Source organism: Mirounga angustirostris, unplaced genomic scaffold (assembly GCF_029215605.1).
Source record: "Mirounga angustirostris isolate CCGP_5_RB_7025 unplaced genomic scaffold, mMirAng1.0.hap1 SCAF_9, whole genome shotgun sequence".
Classification (NCBI taxonomy): domain Eukaryota; kingdom Metazoa; phylum Chordata; class Mammalia; order Carnivora; family Phocidae; genus Mirounga; species Mirounga angustirostris.
In genome coordinates this window covers 96,424,031-96,445,455 of record NW_026991717.1, presented here as the reverse complement: position 1 = coordinate 96,445,455, position 21,425 = coordinate 96,424,031, and the positions used below count along the sequence as shown (strand labels likewise).

Sequence of the window (21,425 nt, the reverse complement as noted above, 5' to 3'; positions counted from 1 at the left end):
TTTCATTTAGGGCTCAGCCCTGTGACATGGAGGCTGAGGGTGAACTTACAGAAAGCAAGAATCACTCTTCTGGGACAGTGAGGTGACAGCCACAAGAGGGCATTGCCACAAACTCTGAACACCTGATTTCTTCTTTCCCTGTGAGAAAATACCAAATCTGAAGAACATAAGCAAAGACAAGAGGAGGTCTGAGACCATATGGCACGTTGGGAAAACATTGAGTGGTGAGGTGTGGTTGATTCCCAGGGTGTGTAGGGAGAGATAACAGATGAGACTGGAAAGGCAGGATTAGGCTTGTGTAAAGGACTTAATATCCCTGCTAATAACTTTGAAGTTAGTAGGCATGAGGAGCCACTGAAAATTTTTGAGGAGGGTGGCTATGTTATCCATGAGTGTAAAGGGTAGGTTGTAGAATATCTTGCTTAGAACATGCTATGGGGAGAACAGATCTTTTATTTATGAAAGAGACATGAATAATAATTTAATACTTACTCTGCATATTGACTTTCTTTGATAGTCTTTCAGAGGCTATCAGTCCTATCCCCAGTTCCACTAACTAGTTCAATGAGTGGCTATATCTCCTGTTCCTCACCACCATTATTTTTTGGGGGAAGAGGCAGAGGTATGTGCTAACATACCAGTTTCAGAAATTCAATATAAGCAAAATATCATGTAGAGTCACCACAATATAATGGCTTAATGACTGTCTAAACTTCTTTCTTTCTTTCTTTCTTTTTTTTTTTTAGCGAGGTAGGGGAGAAGGGGGAGGGAGAGAGAGAATCTTAAGCAGGTTCCACGCCCAGTGTGGAGCCCGATGTGGGGCTTCATCTCACGACCCTGAGATCATGACCTGAGCTGAAACCAAGAGTTGGACACTTAACTGACTGAGCCACCCAGGTGCCCCCCCCCCCCCATTTTATTGACAATATGCAATAGCTGGACTCCAGGTACCTATCCTAGAGAATGTGACTTTGAACTCACTGCCAGGCAATGCTTATCAAAACCTTGGTTTAATGGAAATAAAAATACTATTTATGAATGATATTCTGGAGGATATGTAGACCATTTATTCCTATACATCTATACCACCCAAGTGGCACACCTGCATTGCAGTGTTTTTCTCTCCCCATCCTACTCTTTGACCCCAAATTACTCCCTTTGAATTATTCTTTGGTTTTATGGCATCAGCCTATGGAGAAGGTCATTTTGACACTGGATGAGGATGAGGTTAGGATGAGGTTGAAAAGGTAGGTTGTTCACTGTGCTACACAACATCTGTCTTTGAGAACCTTCAGGAGAAATTTTTCTCAGACCTCAGTTCTCAGAATAATTATGTTCTTTCTGAGCACAATTGACTTGTTTTTATCTTATGAACACAGAATCATTTAATTGTTGTGTTGTTGTGTTTACCGTGGCTGCAAGGAAGCTCAGAGACACACTTGTGCCCCATTCCTACCAGATATCTAGGGTCTTAAGCATATATTTTTATTTTTATGTATTAATTTCCCCCTTCATTTCATTGTATCTTTCCACTCTCATCTTCTATCTGCCTTGATTTTTTGGACTTTTTTTAACTGAATGTAACATACAACAAGAATCATAAATGTATAGCTTGATGAATTTTCATAAAGTGTGACCAATACCTGGATCAACAGCAGAATGTTACCAGCCTCCCAATATTTCTCCTCAAGCCCCTTCCTATCACTACCTTTCCCTTAAGGATAATCACTATCCTGACTTCTTACATCATATGTTTTTGAATTGTATTTAAGTGGAATCATATAGTAGGTGCTCATTTTGTGTCTGAACTTATTTTATTCGGTATTATTTATGAAATTCATCCATATGTTGCATATAGTTGTAGTTTCATTGCCGTATAACTGTATGAAGGTAGAGGTCAAGGTACATTTTTTTTTCCAATCTGGATGCCCAGTTGACTCAGCACCATTTATCAAAAAGACCATTATTTCCCCACTGCACTGCACTGTTACCTTTGTGATACCAGGTGACCGTATGTATGGATTCTATGTCTGGACTCTATTCTGTTCCGTTGTCTCTTCTTTTACCACTACCATAATGTCTTAATTATCATAGCTTTTTAGTAGGTTTAAATATCTGGTCGGGAAATTCCTTTAACTTTGTTCTTCTTCAACATTATCTTGGCTGTTCTTAGGGATCTTTGTATTTCTGTATATATTTTAGAATTATTTTGCTAAACCCCACAAGGTAACCTTTTGTGATTTTGATTGAGTTTGCATTAAATTTATAGGTCCATTAGAGACAATTTGTATCTTCACAATATTGCATCTTCCAATCCATGAACACAGTAGATCCGTCCATTTATCTGTATCTTCTTTAATTCATTGCAAAAATGTGTTAGAATTTTTAGTGTAGAGGTCTTTCATATCTCTTAGATTCATTTCTAGGTATTTGACGGTTTTTGATACTCTCATAAATAGTATTGTTACTTAAAGTTCATTTTCTCCTTGTATGTTGCAAATATATGGAAATATAATTGATTTTTAACCTTTCATCCATCTTGGATGTTAAATTCACATATTGATTCTAATAGTTTGTCTATAATTTTGGGGGGATTTTCTATGTAGTTGTGTTGTGTGCAAATGGTAACTTTTGTTTTTTCTTTTCCAATTAATATACTTAGCTGGCTCAACGTCCAGTGCTGGTATATATTGTGTTGTGTTCCTTGTTTGTTTTTAGAAGCTGCTTCAAATCCTTTCTGCCAAAAAGACAAAGTAGAAATAGCTTTTCCCCCCCTGAAGTTATCTCTAGTTATACAGTAAAGTTGGGTCAAAATATATGATTTTCTTTTTCTTTTTCTCTCTTTTTTAAGATTTTTATTTATTTAAGAGCACAGACGGGCAGAGGGCCAGAGGGTGAGGGAGAGGGTGAGAGGCAGACTTCCTGCTAAGCATAGAGCCTGATGCAGGGCTCGACATGGGGATCGATTCGGGGATTGATCCAAGGAACCTGGGATCATGACCGGAACCGAAGTCAGATGCTTAACCGACTGAACCACCCAGGCACCCCAAAATATGTTTTCTTTTTTTTTTTTTTAAGATTTTATTTATTGGAGAGACAGAGACAGATAGTGACAGAGATAGCTAGAGAGAGCATAAGTGGGGAGGAGAGGGAGAAGCAGGCTCCTGCTGAGCAGGGAGCCTGATGTAGGGGCTCGATCCCAGGACCCTGGGATTATAACCTGAGCTGAAGGCAGACGCTTAACCGACTGAGCCACCCAGGTGCCCCTAGGTTTTCCTAATTAATATAAAGTTACTAAGAGGCTGATAATACCTAAGATTCCAAATAATGTTGAATGAGTTCTTCCTCCAGAGGTCATAGCATCTTCAGCTCCAGCATATCCCACCTTTCCTTTCCTTGGGTCTCAAAATAAAGTGTTTTGCTTGTGGGATACCTAGACCTTCTATTCCCTATTCCTTTCTCCAGGTATTTTGTCTCTCTGAGATGGTGAATGAATGACTGATTTTTTTCTTTAAAACAAGACACATTCATTGAATATCTTATTTTGGCTGTCTGTTTCTTTCAGGCTTTGGCCAAATGCTACATGGTCAAAGCCAGGGTTGGCAGTATGGTCTCTGGGCCAAATCCAGCCTGCCACCTGTTTTTTATGGCCTGTGAACTAAGAATAGTTTTTATATTTTTAAATGGTTGAAGAAAATTAAAAGAATCATATTTTGTGACACATGAAAATTATATGAAATTGAAATTTCAGTGTCCAAAAATATTTGTAGGAATACATGTATTTTTTGTATTGTCTATGGCTGCTTTTGTACCAAACAGCCAAACTGAGTAGTTGCAGCAGAGATCATAGGTCCCATGTAAAGAAAAATATTTAGTGGCTGGCTCTTTACGGAAAAGATTGCCAACCCCTGGTCTAAATAGTAGGGAGCCACTGAAGGATTTGAGCAGAAGAATGGCATGTAAATGTGCCAATTTAGGGGAGTTAATCAAGTTTCTGGTACATAGGATGGAATTGAACCGGACATGGGAAAGAGGGGAGCCTTGAATTAGAGGCCAGAGCCAGCTGGAACAACAATCATGGTCTGTGGTGGAACTTTGTGAGGGGATTTAGAGAGAGGAAGAAATGGGAAGAGGAGCCCATGCTTTATATCATGCTTGACTGTTAAAAAACAAACAAAGCAGCTTTTCACACAGCATAAGGTTGAGTCTGGATAGTGTTCTGTGTACCTCACCATGTGATCTTCACAGGTCTCAGAATGAGTAGATGAGCTATGTGTACACAGATAGTCAAATTATATGTCTACCTGTATTTTTTGTGTCTTATAAATGAGGAAAGCGATTCAGTTACTTTCCCAAGGTCACACAGCTCCTAAGAGTCCCTGCCCCCAGATTTGATTCAGAACTGGTATTTTTTCTGTTCAGTTCAGCCAACATTTTCTTCTTTACTATGTGCCAAACACTGTGTTAGGTACTACAGATATGAAGATGAGTAAGATATGGTGATCAGCCTAAAGAAAGGTATAGTGTAGCAGAAGATGTAACTCTAATACAGTGAAAAGTATTTTGATAGAGTTGATAAACTGTCTTGTATCTATCTTTGATAGAGCTGATACATTGTATCAATGTAAGGGAAAGCTTTTAGCTTAGTCTCGGTGTTTAGGAAAGCCTTCTTGAGGTGAACCTTCACTTGAAAGATGAGTAAGGAGTGTAACTTATAAAGGAAATACAATCTGCTTTTCTCTGAGGCCTTTGCAGAGCTGACCTACTTTATATAATGCCACATTAGCATTATCTGACACTTTATGTAATGCCACATTATAATTATCTATGCCTAGATGTATTTAGTGGTAGCAATGTGTAGTGGAAAATGTCTGGTTATTTCATAAAGGTCTCTGAGTGAACCCTTCCTGGTCTTTCAACCCTACTGCTATTACCAGGAGTAGGGGCAAAATTTCTATAGTATGGGTTCGTTTCTGTTTTCTCAAGCCTCTCCAGAAAGAAAAAGTTTATCAGGGCAGCTCTAAAGGGCTTTTTGGACCAGATGTCTTTAAGGAGCAGATTAAATAGCCCCAAGGGAAGCATCTTGGAAATTTTCATAAACTTTGTCTTTGGAGGATAGCTCTCGACAGTTCTCTCTCTGGGCAGATCCTGACTGTGCACTCTGACTTTAGCTTTCATGAACTTTTTGCCTTTTCTTTAACACTGTTGGTCAACCACACGTTCATCTGTTCCTCTCTCCTCCTGACTGACTTCCAACTCCCAGCCTCTTGTGTCCTGCTTGCCTAGTTCTTTTCCAGCCACCTGACCTGCAGTAGCCTCAGATTTCAAGCTCTGACCTGCTCACCTGTTCAGTGCATGCCCAGCCTCCTGGCTAAGAGCCCGCCTGTCTACCAGCCCCATCCTGGGCCCCGGGCGTTGAATTGCTTAGCCACAGTGACTCACTCCACCTTCCCCCAACCTATACGTATAGTGGGGCACACCAGCATCTCATGAGGAGGAACAAAACCAAGACTAGAAGGAGAAAGAAAGAAGGGAGACCTTTAAGGGAAGGCCTAGAGCGGAGAGAGATCTAGTGTGTTTAAAGACAGCCCTCAGAAGTTCATTCATTCAGGAGAAGTTTGAGTGCCTTCTGTGTGTCAGGAATTGTGCTGGGTAATAGGAAAAATAAGATGAATAAGGAAGATACTGGGATTCCAAAAAACTATTGATATGAAGCACTTTTATAGCCTGTTTTTATCCCTCTTTTATTTGCCATGTAGTTTTATGTGAGGTGAGAAGTTTTTGTGACTAAGCTCTTGGTATTATCCTGTTAGTTTCCAAGGTTATTGTACCCCAAATACTATTTATAGTTTGAAGTTGAATTATGACCACTGACTTGTGAATTTGGAGGTGGTCAGGCAATACAAGATCGAATGTAAAAATCTTAAATGTGTATCTACTACATCAAGACAGAAGGAATGATTTCTGTGTTTGGCAAATGATCTCATATTCTGGAAGCAAGAATCAAGTTTATCAAATGTTGCTTTCAATTTGTGACAAGAGACTATTGCGTGTTTTGTGAGCCTTTACCCCTAGTGTGATCTGGCCATTTGGAATTAGTGATCAGGGATGGGTGGCAAAGTCAAAAGCTTTTAGAAGTTAAGCAGGTAAATGTATTGGAGTAGGGGTGGGGCTGACTACAAGAATGAGATATTTAAAATAATACTATCAGATATTATTGTAAAACTGCAACAATACCAGTTCCATGCTGGTCAGACGAGAGGATGGCAGCATTTACCAGTTACACACAGCTTCTGGGCATTAGTTGTCCTGGGGACCCAGGCTACCACCCTCTTAGGGAAAACTGATTAGGAGAACTGATATACTCATATACATAGTAAGGGAACAGAAAATGTTGCTGTTTCCAAGGATTCACCAAAATCTAGGCAATACTTGGCGTGTGATATTCTTTTCTTAAGAATTAGAAAAGCCAATGCACATTCAACATTTATTCCAAAAAATTAAATAAGTATGATTATAGATCATTCATCTGTGGAGTTTGAGCATGTCTTGAGTGGCAAAACAAAAACAAAAAAACCCACAAAACAACAACAGCAACACAACAACAACAAAAAACTCAGGCTATTAATTTCTGTGTTACCTGAAGAGAAAGTTGGAGTTAACCACATAAAATCTCCATTCAATATTTGTAGTCCTGAAGCAAATCAAATCAACACTCTGCAAACATTGTAAATAGCTACAACAACTCTGAGTCCTCACTGAGTGTGCATGACATATGATACACTACTGGGAAAATCTCAGTGGAGTTTATTTAAAACAATCATTTGGAGCACGTGGGTGGTTCAGTCATTAAGTGTCTGCCTTCGGCTCAGGTCATGATCCCAGGGTCCTGGGATCAAGCCCCGCATCGGGCTCCCTGCTCAGTGGGAAGCCTGCTTCTCCCTCTCCCACTCCCCCTGCTTCTGTTCCTTCTCTCGCTGTGTCTCTTTCTGTCAAATAAATAAATAAAATCTTAAAAAAAAAAAAAAACAATCATTTGGTGATACAGAATTTGACTCAGAATCAGATTTGAATCAGAATCAGGTATGGTGAGGGATGAATAAAACTGAAAAACTCATTGTAGCAGCCAGAAGAACCCAGCAAAATTAACTCCCCTGCAGAGGAGAATTATTTCCTGAGTACAAGAGATTTTCTTATTTAGCTAGTATTATTTCTTTTATTTGTTAGACATATTATTCAACATCAGATTTAGGCACTGAATTTTTGCCAAGAAATGATAATGTATGAAATCCATCAAAATTAACAGTAAAAAAATTCAGCCCCAAATAAAATTTATTGAACAACCTATCCTCGATTATTTTTAGTTGTATGATCTTGACTGTTTCATAATCCTATCCCAGGGTCTAATGGCTATTGATTGCCCATACACCGGCATTGTGGACTATCGGCAGGTGGCTTTGTCATTTGCCCGGGATTTCCAAGAAGCAGGTGGCTTTGTCTTGACCAATTTTGAAGTAAAAGATCTTGAAATGGCTAAAGAAAGTCCGTCAGGAAGTAAAGATGGTAAGCCATCCTTGTCTTTTCTTTTGAATACTTGTATTGACTTCTTTTTTGTTTTTTGTTTTAGATTTTATTTATTTATTTGACAGAGAGAGAGAGCACAAGCAGAGGGTGCTGGAGGCAGAGGGAGAGGGAGAAGCAGGCTTCCCGTGGAGCAAGGAACCCAATGCGGGGCTCAATCCCAGGGCCCTGGGATCTGACCTGAGCCCAAAGCAGACACTCAACTGACTGAGCCACCTAGGCAGCCCACTGTATTGACTTCTAAACCAATTATTTTTGGGTGGGGTGGTACTGGCAGGAGGGCCACCAGGAGCTACGCTAAAGTAGGGTGCAGAGCTGGATGCAGGTGCAAAAGGGATGAATGTGAGATTGGATGTGGGAGAACTGGGGCTTCTGGTGAGTCTTGAGCTGATAGAACTTGGCACTGATTGGACATTACTGACTGGTGCTAAAACCTGACCTGCCAAGACTGTTAATGAAACACTAGCCTCCACACACTTACTTATTTTGTAGATATATAGTCAGAATCCCTTGGGAATGCTTATTAAAAATGCAGATTTCAGGGTGCCTGGCTGGCTTAGAAGAGCATGCGACTCTTGATCTCGGGGTTGTGGGTTTGAGCCCCATGTGGGGTGTAGAGATTACTTAAAAATAAAATCTTTAAAAAAAATGCAGATTTTAGCATCACCCAGTCTTAATGAATCAGACTGTCAGGAGACAGGGTATGACTCAGCCATTTTGAACTCTCCCTGCGCCCCACCATTGTAGACTACTTAGAGTTTGTTTTGTTTTGCTTCGTTTTGTGGATAATTTTTTTTTTTTAAATCAAATGAATTGGTTTGTAACCTTGAATTTTTTTGGCATTTTTGCTATTGGGAAATTTGAAGGAGAAAAAGTATAGTGTTCATTTCTTCCTTGAATGGTTTTTATTTTTTTTATTTATTTTAAGATTTTATTTATTTATTTGACACAGAGAGACACAGCCAGAGAGGGAACACAAGCAGGGGGAGTGGGAGAGGGAGAAGCAGGCTTCCCACCGAGCAGGGAGCCCGATGCGGGGCTTGATCCCAGGACCCTGGGATCATGACCTGAGCCGAAGGCACACGCTTAACGACTGAGCCACCCACGTGCCCCCCTTCACTGGTTTTTAAGGAGATTTGGGCCATTTGAATCATTCTCCCAGTGTCCTTCTAAATACTAATATGATGAGCAAAATTGTTAAGTAATTAAGATTGGTATAGGTAGGTAGCATAAAATCAAATTTATGATCCAAGCAGATCATATTCTTTACCTGATGTACATATGCTTTTTAAGACTTTGAGATCCCATGTGCCTGATTGGGAACTAATTTTATAAATAGTTTATTATTGGAACTTTTTGTATTGTGATAACTCTTGCTTCTCTATGCAGCCTAGGATCTGCAAAGACTCAGCCTACAGCACTTAGATGAAAAGCACTCATTAGTCCTTTGTGAAAATACATACTAATTAATGATGATTAGCGTTGCACAGTGGCAGTATTGTAGCCAATGAGGTTTATCTCAGGTGTGATTATTGCTAATTGATTAATGATGATCTGTCTATTTTACAGCTTGGTTTCTAGGGTTATAGTTCAGAGAAAAGCTGGGACTGCCTATTTTGGATCTGAGGTGGGGAGTGGCCTGTAAGCATAGACTAAATGAATTAAAACAAGTTTAAAAAGAGGCCAGAGTTTTATATATTATCAAATATGAACTAGTTTAATCTTGTTACTTCATAAAAAGCTTTAGAATGAAAAGTGGGAGGCACTCATGGTTACAAGATAAGAAAATTGTTTAAATTTGTTACTAGTATAATATTTCAAAAATGTAGGCCCTCTTTTACTAAAAATAAATCTTTCACTAATTCTTTCTTTTTTTTTTCAGGGATGAAATATCCAATCGTTATAAGGAATACAAAGGTAAAGATTCTTAACACTACTTGCATCTACTTTATCTACTTTCATTCCCTCTCCTCCCTTAAAAAGTTGAATTAATCACAGGGCTCTTTTCTGTGTCCTTGGATGAATTTTGCCTAATGTAGAAGTTACTCTGAGAGAAATTCTTTGAGAGCAGTTTAAAAGCTTGCTTTTTAAGAAGGGTTTCAACCGAAAATACCTTCACAAAGTGATTGTTCCAGCAAAGAATATGATTATAAGTGCTTGGTGTATTTAAGGCAAAACTGATAAATATTTTATTGCTCTGCCTACTTAGCTGCATTAACTTATTAACTCTCTCCCAGTTAGAGGACTTTGGTGGAGGGCAGATTGCTCAGAGGGAAATGAACTGCTTTCCTTCATCTCCGTGTAGTCTAAAACAAGAGCTATTGAATGGCACAGAAGCATTGCATTTGCTGTATATTCTCTGATCAGAGTTCAGTCACGTGAGTAGAGTCATTAATGAGGTTGTAGGATTTATTACAGGAATTAGGTCTTACACAATTGTGAAGGGATCTGGGGAAGCACAGGTTCAGAAGGGGCGTTGGTAGATCATAGGCATCTCCAGCCAGTCTGCGAAGCCAAGTGTGTCCAACTGCTAAAGTGGGACTGCAAATGGGAAGCTCATGAAACATTCTGGGGGACCTCTTGCCTCTCACGCAAATAGTGGGAGAGGGCAGCACTTGGTCAGTAGGATCAATAGTTGGGAAGCAGAGCTAGATATGGAGCTGTAATTCACTTAGCAGTGGGTTTTTGTCACCACCCTGGACTGGAATGACCTTCAGAGAATAATGGCTGCTGCTTTACTTTTGCCTGCCAGATCATATGCAATTCCTGTTTTGGTCAACTTTAAGTTGAAACCATTATAAGGAAGGGGATTCTATCTGTTATAGTTCCCAGCTTAACCAAATTGACAAGGTTAAACACCCGCAGTCCATCCCTTTTCAACTTGGCATCCATTTACTTATGACCACATTTAACTACCAAATACAGACAGTAGCAAAAATTATGATTCCACCTAACATGATGCAGCTATCTTTTATACAACTGAAGACATGCTAACTCTCCAAAAAAGATACGAAGTCCACTCAATCTATCTTTGGCTGATTTTCATTTCTTTTTAGCTGAGTCACATTCCCTCTTCGAGATCCTTTAACTTAAATACTGAGATGTAAGGTTACCCACTACTTAAATATATTAGATCAAAAGCTCTCAACTGGAGGTGATTTTGCCACCCAGGAGATATTCAGCAATGTCTGGAGACATTTTTGGTTGTCACAATTGATAGAGGGGGTCAGCGCTACTGTCATTTAGTGGGTAGAGGCCAGGGATGCTGGATGTGAGGGATAGGCCCCCACAACAAAGAGGTATCTGGCCCCAAATGTCAGTGGCACTGAGATGGAGAAGCCTCGTGTTAGATAATGGAGAAATGGTAGGGATGGGTGTATCAATCTTCTTGTTTACCATATACCACAGACTGGGTGGCTTAGAGAGCAGAAATTATTTTCTCACAGTTCTGGAAGCTCGAAGTCTTAAGAACAAGGTGCCATCAGACTTGGTTTCTGGTGAGATCTCTCTTCTTGACTTGTAGATGGCCGCCTTCTTGCTGTGTCCTCAAGTATTCTCTTCTCTGTGCGTTCACATATGCAGAGAGAGCAGTCTCTATTATCTTTTTTTTTTTTTTTAAGATTTTATTTATTTATTTGATAGAGACACAGCAAGAGAGGGAACACAAGCAGGGGAAGTGGGAGAGGGAGAAGCAGGCTTCCCATGGAGCAGGGAGCCCGATGCGGGGCTCGATCCCAGGACCCTGGGATCATGACCTGAGCCGAAGGCAGACGCTTAACGACTGAGCCACCCAGGCGCCCCAATTATCTTACTCTTATAAGCACACCAGTCATACCAGACAGATTAAGCGACCTCATATAATCTTAACTACCTCCCCAAAGGCTCTATCTCCAAATATGGTCACCTTAAGAGCGGGGACTTCAACATATGCACTTGTGGAATTACGGACACAATTCAATCCGTAACAATGAGGATAAAGAAAGAATTGGGTAATATATAGTCAAATATATTTATTTCAAAGTCAGGAAGAAATACTCATAACCACTACATTCTTCATTTCCCTCAATGATCACATGGTTATGGCTGATATTTATAATTTCCTCCTTCTACTACATATTTCATAGCTCCTTTGCCCTTGGCAAGCATCTCAGCCAGTCATGTTCCGGTTTGGTGGGGGAACTCAAACTTTCATTCCTGAAGTGTCTGTGCCTTTAGTAGCCCTGCCTATTTTGGGTTGTGGTGGTTTCCATTAACTTTTATATCAGTATGTAGAAATACTAAGAGAGACCCCCAGGAGATCTATATTCGGGACATATTTCTCTTTATCATCCCTAGCACTCTCTGTGTGGTAGCAACTCTAATTCTCCTTGAGACTCATTTCCAGTTTCCCCCTTCAGTACAGTAGTCCTTTCTGCCTGTTGATTCGCTGATACAAGGAACCCAAAGTGGTCCGGTATGGCAGTATCAACTTAGAGGATAATGGAACCATTTTTTATTCTCTAATAAAGCATTTCTCCCTTGGGAATCAAGACTTCTAAACATCAGAGCCCAAAATTGTGGGGATAAAAAGCAAAAATTTCACTAGTGAATTATTGTAGTAGTAAGGAGCTACTCCCATTTCTCCCATTTCTACCTCTTGATTTCTAAACCTGTGAATCCTGGCCCTGGGTGAAGCAACACCATATATTAATCATATAGAGCATCCTGAAAGACATTGCCCCAGCCCTGCAAGGTGTTGCCAGCCAGCTAGTTCTGTTTTGAATCTTCAAAAACCCGTTCTACTTTCTGTCACCTAGCAGCTTCAGGACGATGGAGAAAATGGTCAGATCAGTGAATTCCACAAGAATGAACTTATTGTTATACTTCATTTGTTGTAAAATAAGCTCACTGATCAGAAGTAATGCTTCTGGGCAAAATACCATAATGGTGAATAAGACATCCTGTAGGTTCACAGATGGTGGTTTCCTCAGAAGCATTGTAAGCAGGGAAGACAGATCTATATCCAGAGCAAGTATCTATTTCAGTGAGGACTAAATGCTGGTTTTTCTTTCTTTCTTTTTTCTTTTTTCTTTTTTTTGATTGAAGTGGGCCAGGGACCATATCAGTAGCTCTGTTGATTTCTGCTGTTGGCAGATTGAGCATTCAGCAGTGGCTATAGGCAGATCAGCCTTGGGGAGTAAGTCCATGTTGCTGAACGCATGCATTACCCCCATCCTTGTTGCTCTAACCATTTAGTTCAGGGAGCCATTGAGTAAGGACAGGGGTGCCTGGGGAAAGAGACTAATTAACATACATAGATCAGGTCATCCTGTCTACTGATTATCAAAATCTTCATCTGCCATGGTTACTCTGAGTGAGCATTCACATGGAACTCAAATATCTTTACTCACTGAGCCTGTTTGGAGAGGTCCATTTGCATACCTTTTTTCCAGAGCTCCTTTTCCTAACCAACCAGCCATAGCATTAGTTATTGCACATGAAGCAGTATAGATCTGTACTTCTATCCATGTTTCCTTCTAGGTGAGGTAAACAACAGGTATGGTGTTCAAAGTTCTGCCCACTAGGAAGATTTCCCTGTACCACAGTCCTTCAGGGTCACTCCTGAGTGGGGCTCTGGTTTGTAGCTGTTCAGTTTCAAGTGTGAGAATGTTATGTAGAACCATGTGTAAACCAGGCCTGTGTTTTTCCTTCCTTGGTCAACTGATCATGGAGACCTTCCCATAGGGCCACAAGGGCAACTTGAAAAGGAGGAGGTAATTTAGCAGGACTAGGGGCCATAGGAATTTGAGCCACCTGCCTCTGTAACTTATGTATGCCTGCAGGACCTGTACCTCCCTGATCTTGTATATTCTGCTACCCCTTGATGACAGAGTACTGCTGTACACACCCAATTTTGTGGCTTGGTGAGTCAGACAACATACAGTTAATAATGTATAGTTCACATGGTAACTTAGTGATCTGTGGTCAAGTGTTGAGTCAAAGCCAGAAGCACTTTCTCAAAAGGAAAACAGTTATCTGCAGATGGTATAACTTTCCTCCAAAATCCTAAAGTTCTGCGTTGTGATTTGCCTATAGGGACCTACCAAAGTCTCCATAAAACATCGCTGTCTGCCACAGACACCCTGATTACCATCAGATCTACTGGGTCATGTGGCCCAAGTGACTGACAGAGCATCCAGGATCTCCATTCAAAGAAGGATTAAAAGTCTATTTCTGCTCCCGCCCTCATCGGAAGGGCCATTTTCACTAGAGTATGGCATCATGTGAAAGAAGATATGCAGGGGCCTCTGGGATACCAGTGAATATGTATTTCACCCACAGTTGCTATAGCTGTTGCCTTTTATTTTGGCATTTACCTTTAGTATAAATATAATTAAACATTTTTATTTTTATTTACTTTTTAAAAAGATTTTATTTATTTGAGAGAGTGTGAGAGAGAGAGAGATCATGAACAGGGGGGAGTGACAAGCAGAGGGAGAAACAGACTCCCCACTGAGCAGGGAGCCCAATGTGGGACTTGATCCCAGGACCCTGGGATCATGACTTGAGCGGAAGGCAGACACTTATCTGAGCCACCCAGGCGCCCAAACATTTTTTTAATAATTAAAAATTTTGAGTCAGCTTATCAAGTTGAATGTCTGTGCTTTTATGAGAGGTTAAAAGAGGTTAAATTAAGAATAAATTTGGGGGGGCGCCTGGGTGGCTCAGTCGGTTAAATGTCCAACTTTTGATATTAGCTCAGGTCATGATCTCAAGGTTGTGAGATCGAGCCCTGTGTCAGGTTCCATGCTGGGCACGGAGCCTGCTTAAGATTCTCCCTCTTCATTTCCCTCTGCCCCTCCCCCTCCTCCCTCTCTTAAAAAATAAATAAATAAATAAATTTGGGGGGAGAGGATTTGCAAACTAAAGATTTATATGTTATATATGGGGGAAAAGTCTTTTTCACTTCTGAAATAGCAAGAGAGATGCATAGTTTATTTTTTTAAAGAAATTTTTGTTTGAACAAGTGCATCATTCAGTGTTTGCCTAAATTTTGATTTTGGATGTGAAATTAATGTATTACTGAATTTAATTATTATTTCATGTTTGGCATAAAATTATTTCAGGGATCTATGAAAGTTTTTAGTCATTTCTTTCTTTGGAACTGTTCCCTGAGTTTTTAAAAGAGAATTTCTAGGTTATTGCATGGTGGTACCATTCTACAAATTGTCTTATTTTTGCATTTATCATAAGTCTTATTTACATTTTATGTTCCAAGAACAAAAGAATAGCTGACCTTTCAAGTAGGAACTAGTAGATTTATTTCATGTAAAAATATTTCAAGTACTTTTGGTATACCTCTAGATGAACTGGAAAGCTATTAACCTATTTAGAAGAAGGCTTTTTTTTTGTTGTTGACATAGCTCTTTTACTTCAAGGATCTTAAAACTATCATGGTTTAGCTTAGCTGATTTGAATTCACTATGAAAAAGTTTAATCTGACTTTTGTCAGAAGTGTAAGTTGTATAACTTGAAAAGAGGCTTACCTTTGTAGCAAGGCAAAATAAGATATAGAGATAGAATAAGGCTGAATCAGTAAGGGCTGGAAAGAAAGAATGTCAAGACAGGTAGCTCTGAGGCTTCAGAAACAGGTTTTATGAGAAAGAAGTCTAGGGACAGGAAATTACCTGGAGCAAGGGGGGGGCGCTAGTTTTAATTTTTAATTAAATTTTTCTTATTTAATCTGTAGGAATTAAAGAGATGGGAATTAGAATGTGGTAGGGAATCGGGGTTAAATGAAATCATTTAGGAAATAGGGTGACAAATTGGCTAATGCTGGCAGGGTAGAGCAAAAAATATGCAGATGATCACAAAATAAAATTTATGGGAAAATATAGCAGCCTAAGATTAGTAGTCTGCTAATCATTAAAGCAAACCTTAACTATAGTGTGTGTTCTCAGTAAGTGTGGATTGAAAGGATGAGATTTCAGGGCACCTGGGTGGCTCAGTTGTTAAGCAACTGCCTTCGGCTCAGGTCATGGTCCCAGGGTCCTGGGATCAAAAGTCCCATATCGGTCTCTCTGCTCTGCGGGAAGCCTGCTTCTCCCTCTCCCACTCCCCCTTGCTTGTGTTCCCTCTCTCACTTTGTCTCTCTCTGTCAAATAAATAAATAAAATCTTTAAAAAAAAAAAAAAAAGAAAGGATGAGATTTCAAAAGTAGCCTCAATTTACAAAGTACATATTGATCAGGAAGGAGAAATTGGTTGGTGGGTTGGATTTGAGCAAGATTATTGAGTGGGAAGCAACCTGAGAGTAGCAGGGTAGTTACTCATAGATAGGACAGAAATTGTCTGAAATACAGAGGAGGCCATATTGGTGGGAGCCATCCATTTAAATGAAGTTTGCTTCTTAATACAGCGAATAGTTAAGTTTCATGGTAGTTCTTAGTAAAATAGGGGTGTGTGTTTGTCTAACTTAAGTATCCTTGAAACGTCAATGATTGTACCTCTAAAGTACAAAATTTAAGGTGACATCTTCTTGCATGCTAATACCGTAAGTTTCTAGCTGCTACCTAAATGCTGAAGAACTTATTTTGCTGATACTTGTACTTAATTTCTTCTTTTAAAAGAAATAAAAAGAAAAAAGTCCATTTCTGTACCCTTACTACCCTTTCTATCATCTCTTTTCCCCCCTTGACCTATTTTTCTCCTCTCTACTTGCTACTGTTTATTTTCTTTTGCACTAGGGAGAGGAAGTTCAGTGTCAGTATGTTGTGACATGTGCAGGACTTTACTCGGACCGTATTTCAGAGTTGAGTGGCTGTAATCCTGATCCTCAAATTGTACCATTCCGGGGAGATTACCTGCTCTTGAAGCCAGAAAAATGCTATCTTGTAAAAGGAAATATTTATCCGGTAGGTAATGATGCTTCTGCCTTCTCACCCTTCTCCAGATGGCTGTGGGCAAAAAGGGAACGAAACAAAAACTTTTACTTGGGTCAGAAGTTAAGAGCTATTTTGAAGTGTTTTTGGACAAGCATTTCACCTGTTTCACTTGTCATTAAATCCCTAAATCTTTATTCTGAAATCATGGTAATGAAATTGTAATTAAGTGCCTACAAGTGCATGTCTCTAGAAAGCAGAGGGTACCATGGGAGGGACTATGAAGAACCCAATTCCTCCCCCTCTCTGGTGGAAGGAGCACATAAGAGAACTTTCCCTTATAGCATGCCCAGATACCCAGCTGAGAAAGATCTCAGTTCAGGATCAATAGGTGCAGAAAAGGGGATGTGACCACTCTGTAGTTTCATGGTATAGACAGAGCCATTTACATGAAGAATTTAGTCTTCTTTCTGGAACTACTAGGTTGAACCAGATGAAATTGCCACTATTCAGCTATTTAATGTTTTTGATGGTGCCAAAACATACATTTTATCTGCTTCAACCTAATGCATTTCCACTTTCTAAAAGCCTATACTATAAATGAGTGTTTTTTCCTGGCAGTGCTGATTTTACTTGCCAGCCACAGACATTCCTAGTTTTGGGTGTGGGGCTGGGGAGTGGGGAATAACCTGAACTAGGACAGTTCTCTCTCTCTCTCTCTTTTTTTTAATCCAGAAAGAGGAACACATGGGACATATATATTAGTGTCAATAGCATCACTGTTTCCTGTGTGGCATTTCTAGGCAGAAGCATGTAAATATAGAAAGGAATATCTGCATAACAGATCAAAAGTAATGCAACCTAAATGCATTGGAAGAAAGTGTTTTATATTACTAGTTGAGTGTTTGCATGTATAATAGAATGCAATATGAAATGATAACTCTGCCATGTTAAATCCGTAGGTCCCAGATAGCCGGTTTCCTTTCCTAGGGGTTCACTTCACACCGAGGATGGATGGTAGTATTTGGCTAGGGCCTAATGCGGTTCTTGCCTTTAAACGAGAGGGCTACAAACCCTTTGACTTCAGTGCCAGAGATGTTATGGATGTAATTATCAAGAGGTAACTTTATTTATGTAAAAAAAAAAAAAAAAAGATTTTGTATGCTTATATTTTTAATGTGGGAAATTTTGTCTTTCTTGATATTCTATTTATTGGGTAAATCCTCATATTTGTAATTGGTACATTGATTTTTTTTTTTATTAATCCAGATTAGGAGCTTTGTGGAATAAACATAATGTTTTAACTACTTCAGGAAAATTCTAGGATGCCTAGGTTTCTCAGATGGTTTAACGTCTGCCTTTGGCTCAGGTCATGATCCCAGGGGCTGGGATCGAGCCTGCATTGGGTTCCCTGCTCACTGGGGAGGGTGCTTCTTCCTCTCCCTCTGCCATTCCCTCCGCTAGTGCTCTCTGGCTCTCTCTATCTCTCTGTCAAATAAATAAATTAAATCTTAAAAAAAAAAAAAGAAAGAAAAAAGAAAATTCTGATGAGCCGGGGTAGTGTCTTGGTCAAAAAGAACAAGACCAAGAGCCAAACACTTATCTGACAATCCAAATCTTGTTTGGCTAATCTAGTTGAGTTTGGGAAAAAAAAAGTTCTTTCAAAATTAGTAGATGCCTTACACTGATAAGATCATTTCAAGCCAGTCACCATTATTTTGAAAAGCACTGGAGAAATTGCTGATAAACAAAGTTGTTTCCTTTCGTGGAAAACTAACAATAAATTGTGTTAACCTAGATGGCAGATTATTTATTATTGTAAAGAATAACTCAGTGAGGTATTTTGTTTGGTCCTTTTAACAGTGTTGCGCTGTAGACGGTTTCACATCAAAATCAGTAGAAAGCTTGTCAAGCTGTACTCGAGTTTCACCCTTAACTGATTCTGAAACAGAAATTTTAGGATGGGGCTTCCTAGCATGTGTGCTTATAAAAGCATATATATGTACACACAGGCTCCGTAGAGTCTCACTTGAGGATCTGGAGTATCTTACCTCTGGCTGACTAAAGAAAAATGGAGTAGATACTCCCATTTGCTTAATGGCTCTGATTTAAAGGTCTGTTAATGCCTTTTAGGTATGGTTTTGAAAGCGTGTAACATTTGCATTAGAAAACCTTGCTTTTGGCAGGCTTTATAGAATTCCAATTTGAAACCAGCATTCCCTGGGAATTTAAGTTTGGAAGGTATTCATTCCTTTGATGAAGTTTCCTTCTTATATTGACCAAAAGTTGATTTTCTTTTAATATGTGGGGTTTTTTTTCTGATTTTGCCTATATTTCTGTGATGCCACCCCCCCCAAATCTCATAGTTGTAAAGATGTTTTGTAGTAATAAAGAATTGCTTTCTCTCATAAAGATTTTTTTTTTTTTTTTTGCTTTCAGTGGCTTGATTAAATTGGTGTTCCAGAATTTTTCCTACGGAGTTAATGAAATGTATAAAGCCTGTTTTCTCAGTGCAACAGTGAAGCACCTTCAAAAGTTTATCCCTGAAATTACTGTCAGTGATATACTGAGGTAAGGAAAAGCTATGAGGATTTCAAATATGGTCATGACCTAGGTGACCCTAGGAGGTGGTTCTGACTTGGTGATTTATAAGCACACTTGCAGAGTCTGAGTGCCCACTGAATCTTTGTGTGTCCTCTCTTTCCCAGCAAGCTGTTGAGTTCCCTTTGCAGTTCTGGCATCAGGCCTTGCTGCATTCTGGCCCTTAGTGCCCGAACTAGGTGCATTTATAATGTTCTAGGCTACCTTACAGCATTAAACTCAAATGTCCACTGCAGCTATATTGGGATGCCACCTTCACCTTCATGTCTAGCTGTCACTCATGATAAAAACATCTTGCCTGAAATTTTTTAATCTCCCTGGCTACTCACTATTGTCATTGCAAAGCCTTTTGATTTTAATTCTGTATAACATCATCGATCACCATGTTAACTAGGTAAGAAACACAGAAAACATTATGTTTTGATTGCATTTTACAACCTTTTAGACATACTTCTATACATGACATCTTCCTTTCTTCCTCTTTTGTTCTTTCTTGGGTCCTACTCCACTCAGGGATTGTAGCTGCAGGCCAGAAGTGGGAAGTAGTGTGATTAACAGTCAGTCTGAGTCCTGGTGCTCCAGGGATGTGAGGCCAAGGAAGGATAACTTAAAAAGGAAGGATAACTTTTCTCAAGGATAAAAGGCTCTCTGGACTTGAGCTGTACATTGTCCTAAATATCACCCAAGCCTATTTTCTTTTTCTCTTTGGTGATATTTTAGGGTGTTCACAATTTTCCCTGACCAAGCTATTGTTAGGCCTAATCAGCAATGTACTTTGAAGTATTCTCTGTCCGTGAATCCATCCCTCCATGAATCTCTAGGGTACTGAGTGTCTGTCTTCTCAGTAACAGCTGCTGAACTTGCCTGGAAAGAGAGCAATAATCATGTCAGCTGTCTCCCTTAGGGGAACTGAGTGTCATAGTCTAAATCTGACTGTAAGGTATCATTCTCAGCTCAGCCTCTTTGAATCCTTAGAAGAACTATTAAAACCCAGCTAATGTTTTTACTCTTATCTCTCTCAGTCCTTCTACTCACCTCCTGAAATGGAAGGGATAAAATTATCTAGGCTTTCTTTTCTTTCACTCACCTATAAATAAAGGCTTCTGTGTTTTCAGTGGTCTGCCTTAGCAGACTCCTTATGTTTTATATCTGAAAATAGATTGGTGAAATCTGGTATCTGTTATTGCTATTAATATTCCTTAAAAAACACAATAGGTGGGGGCATCTGGGTGGCTCAGTCAGTTAAGCATCTGTCTTTGGCTCAGATCATGATCCCAGAGTCCTGGGACTGAGCCCCACATCAGGCTCCCTGCCCAACAGGGAGTCTTCTTCTCCCACTGCCCCTCCTCCCACTCATTTTCTTAATCTCTCTCTGTCTCTCAAATAAACAGATAAATTTTTTAAAAAGATTTTATTTATTCATTTGAGACACAGAGATAGAGAGAATATGAGCAGGGAGAGAGGCAGAGGGAGAGGGAGAAGCAGGCTCCCCGCTGAGCCAGGAGCTCAATGTGGGGCTCGATCCCAGGACCCTGGGATCATGACCTGAGCCATAGGCAGACGCTTAACCATCTTAGGCACCCCTAAGTAAAATTTTTAAAAAAACAAAAAGCCCACAATAGGTGGACATAGTGAATTCTGTATATGAACAGTTGCAGTGAATTCACTACCCATATTCTATTACCACACTTTAATAGAAGTGAAAACTCCTTAAACCAGTGGATTCTATATGGTAGAACTGGGTTTTGGTGAGTATTCCTGTCTCTGGGTGTAAGGGTGTGAATTTAATTTTCCAGATTCATTAGCATGTAGCAGAAAAGGGCACACAGCACTGTAGACAGGTATATTTAGGGACAAATTCAACCTAATCAGAGGGTTTCTCTTTGGAGACAGAAGCTGAACACATTCAGCAATTTCATATACTCCTTCCCTTGATTCCTATAGCTATTAAAAGAAGGAAATTATCAGTAGCAAAAGGGAAGTTGTAGAAAATATGTTTGATACCATTTCATATATAGTTTGTGGATTGTATATGTCCTGTGAAAATAGTAACGAGCATGGGAGTAATAAGCACCTAATTCGGGAGAGTGGTCACCTCTGGGGAGAGAAGGGGATGGGGTCAGAGTTACATAGGTGGCTTCTGTCATATCTATGAGCTTTATTTCTTCAGCTGTTTAGTAAAAAAAAAAAAAAAAGGTGTTTATTATGTTATTCTCTGTACCTCTTTATATGCCTGCAATATTAAATAATAATAATAAAATAAGATCACTAGACTTTCCCACATTTTGAAGCTCAAGTCCTGCCTGTCTTGTCCCTCAGTGTAGTAAAACCATAAATGCTCTATCATTAATATTGAGGCAGAAGCATATTAAGCAGTTTTAGA

General features: G+C 39.6%; 1 protein-coding gene across 3 annotated transcripts in view; it reads left to right on the top strand.

Moving 5' to 3' along the window:
* Positions 1-21,425, top strand: part of L2HGDH (L-2-hydroxyglutarate dehydrogenase) — a 44,448-nt gene that overhangs the window by 12,713 nt on the left and 10,310 nt on the right. For all 3 annotated transcript variants that reach the window (XM_045900811.3, XM_064571025.1, XM_064571024.1), the window contains 5 exons: positions 7,401-7,563; positions 9,464-9,498; positions 16,307-16,474; positions 17,404-17,561; positions 18,881-19,012. In XM_045900811.3, coding sequence (XP_045756767.1) covers positions 7,401-7,563; positions 9,464-9,498; positions 16,307-16,474; positions 17,404-17,561; positions 18,881-19,012 — 656 coding nt within the window. The remainder of the gene's footprint in view (positions 1-7,400; positions 7,564-9,463; positions 9,499-16,306; positions 16,475-17,403; positions 17,562-18,880; positions 19,013-21,425) is intronic.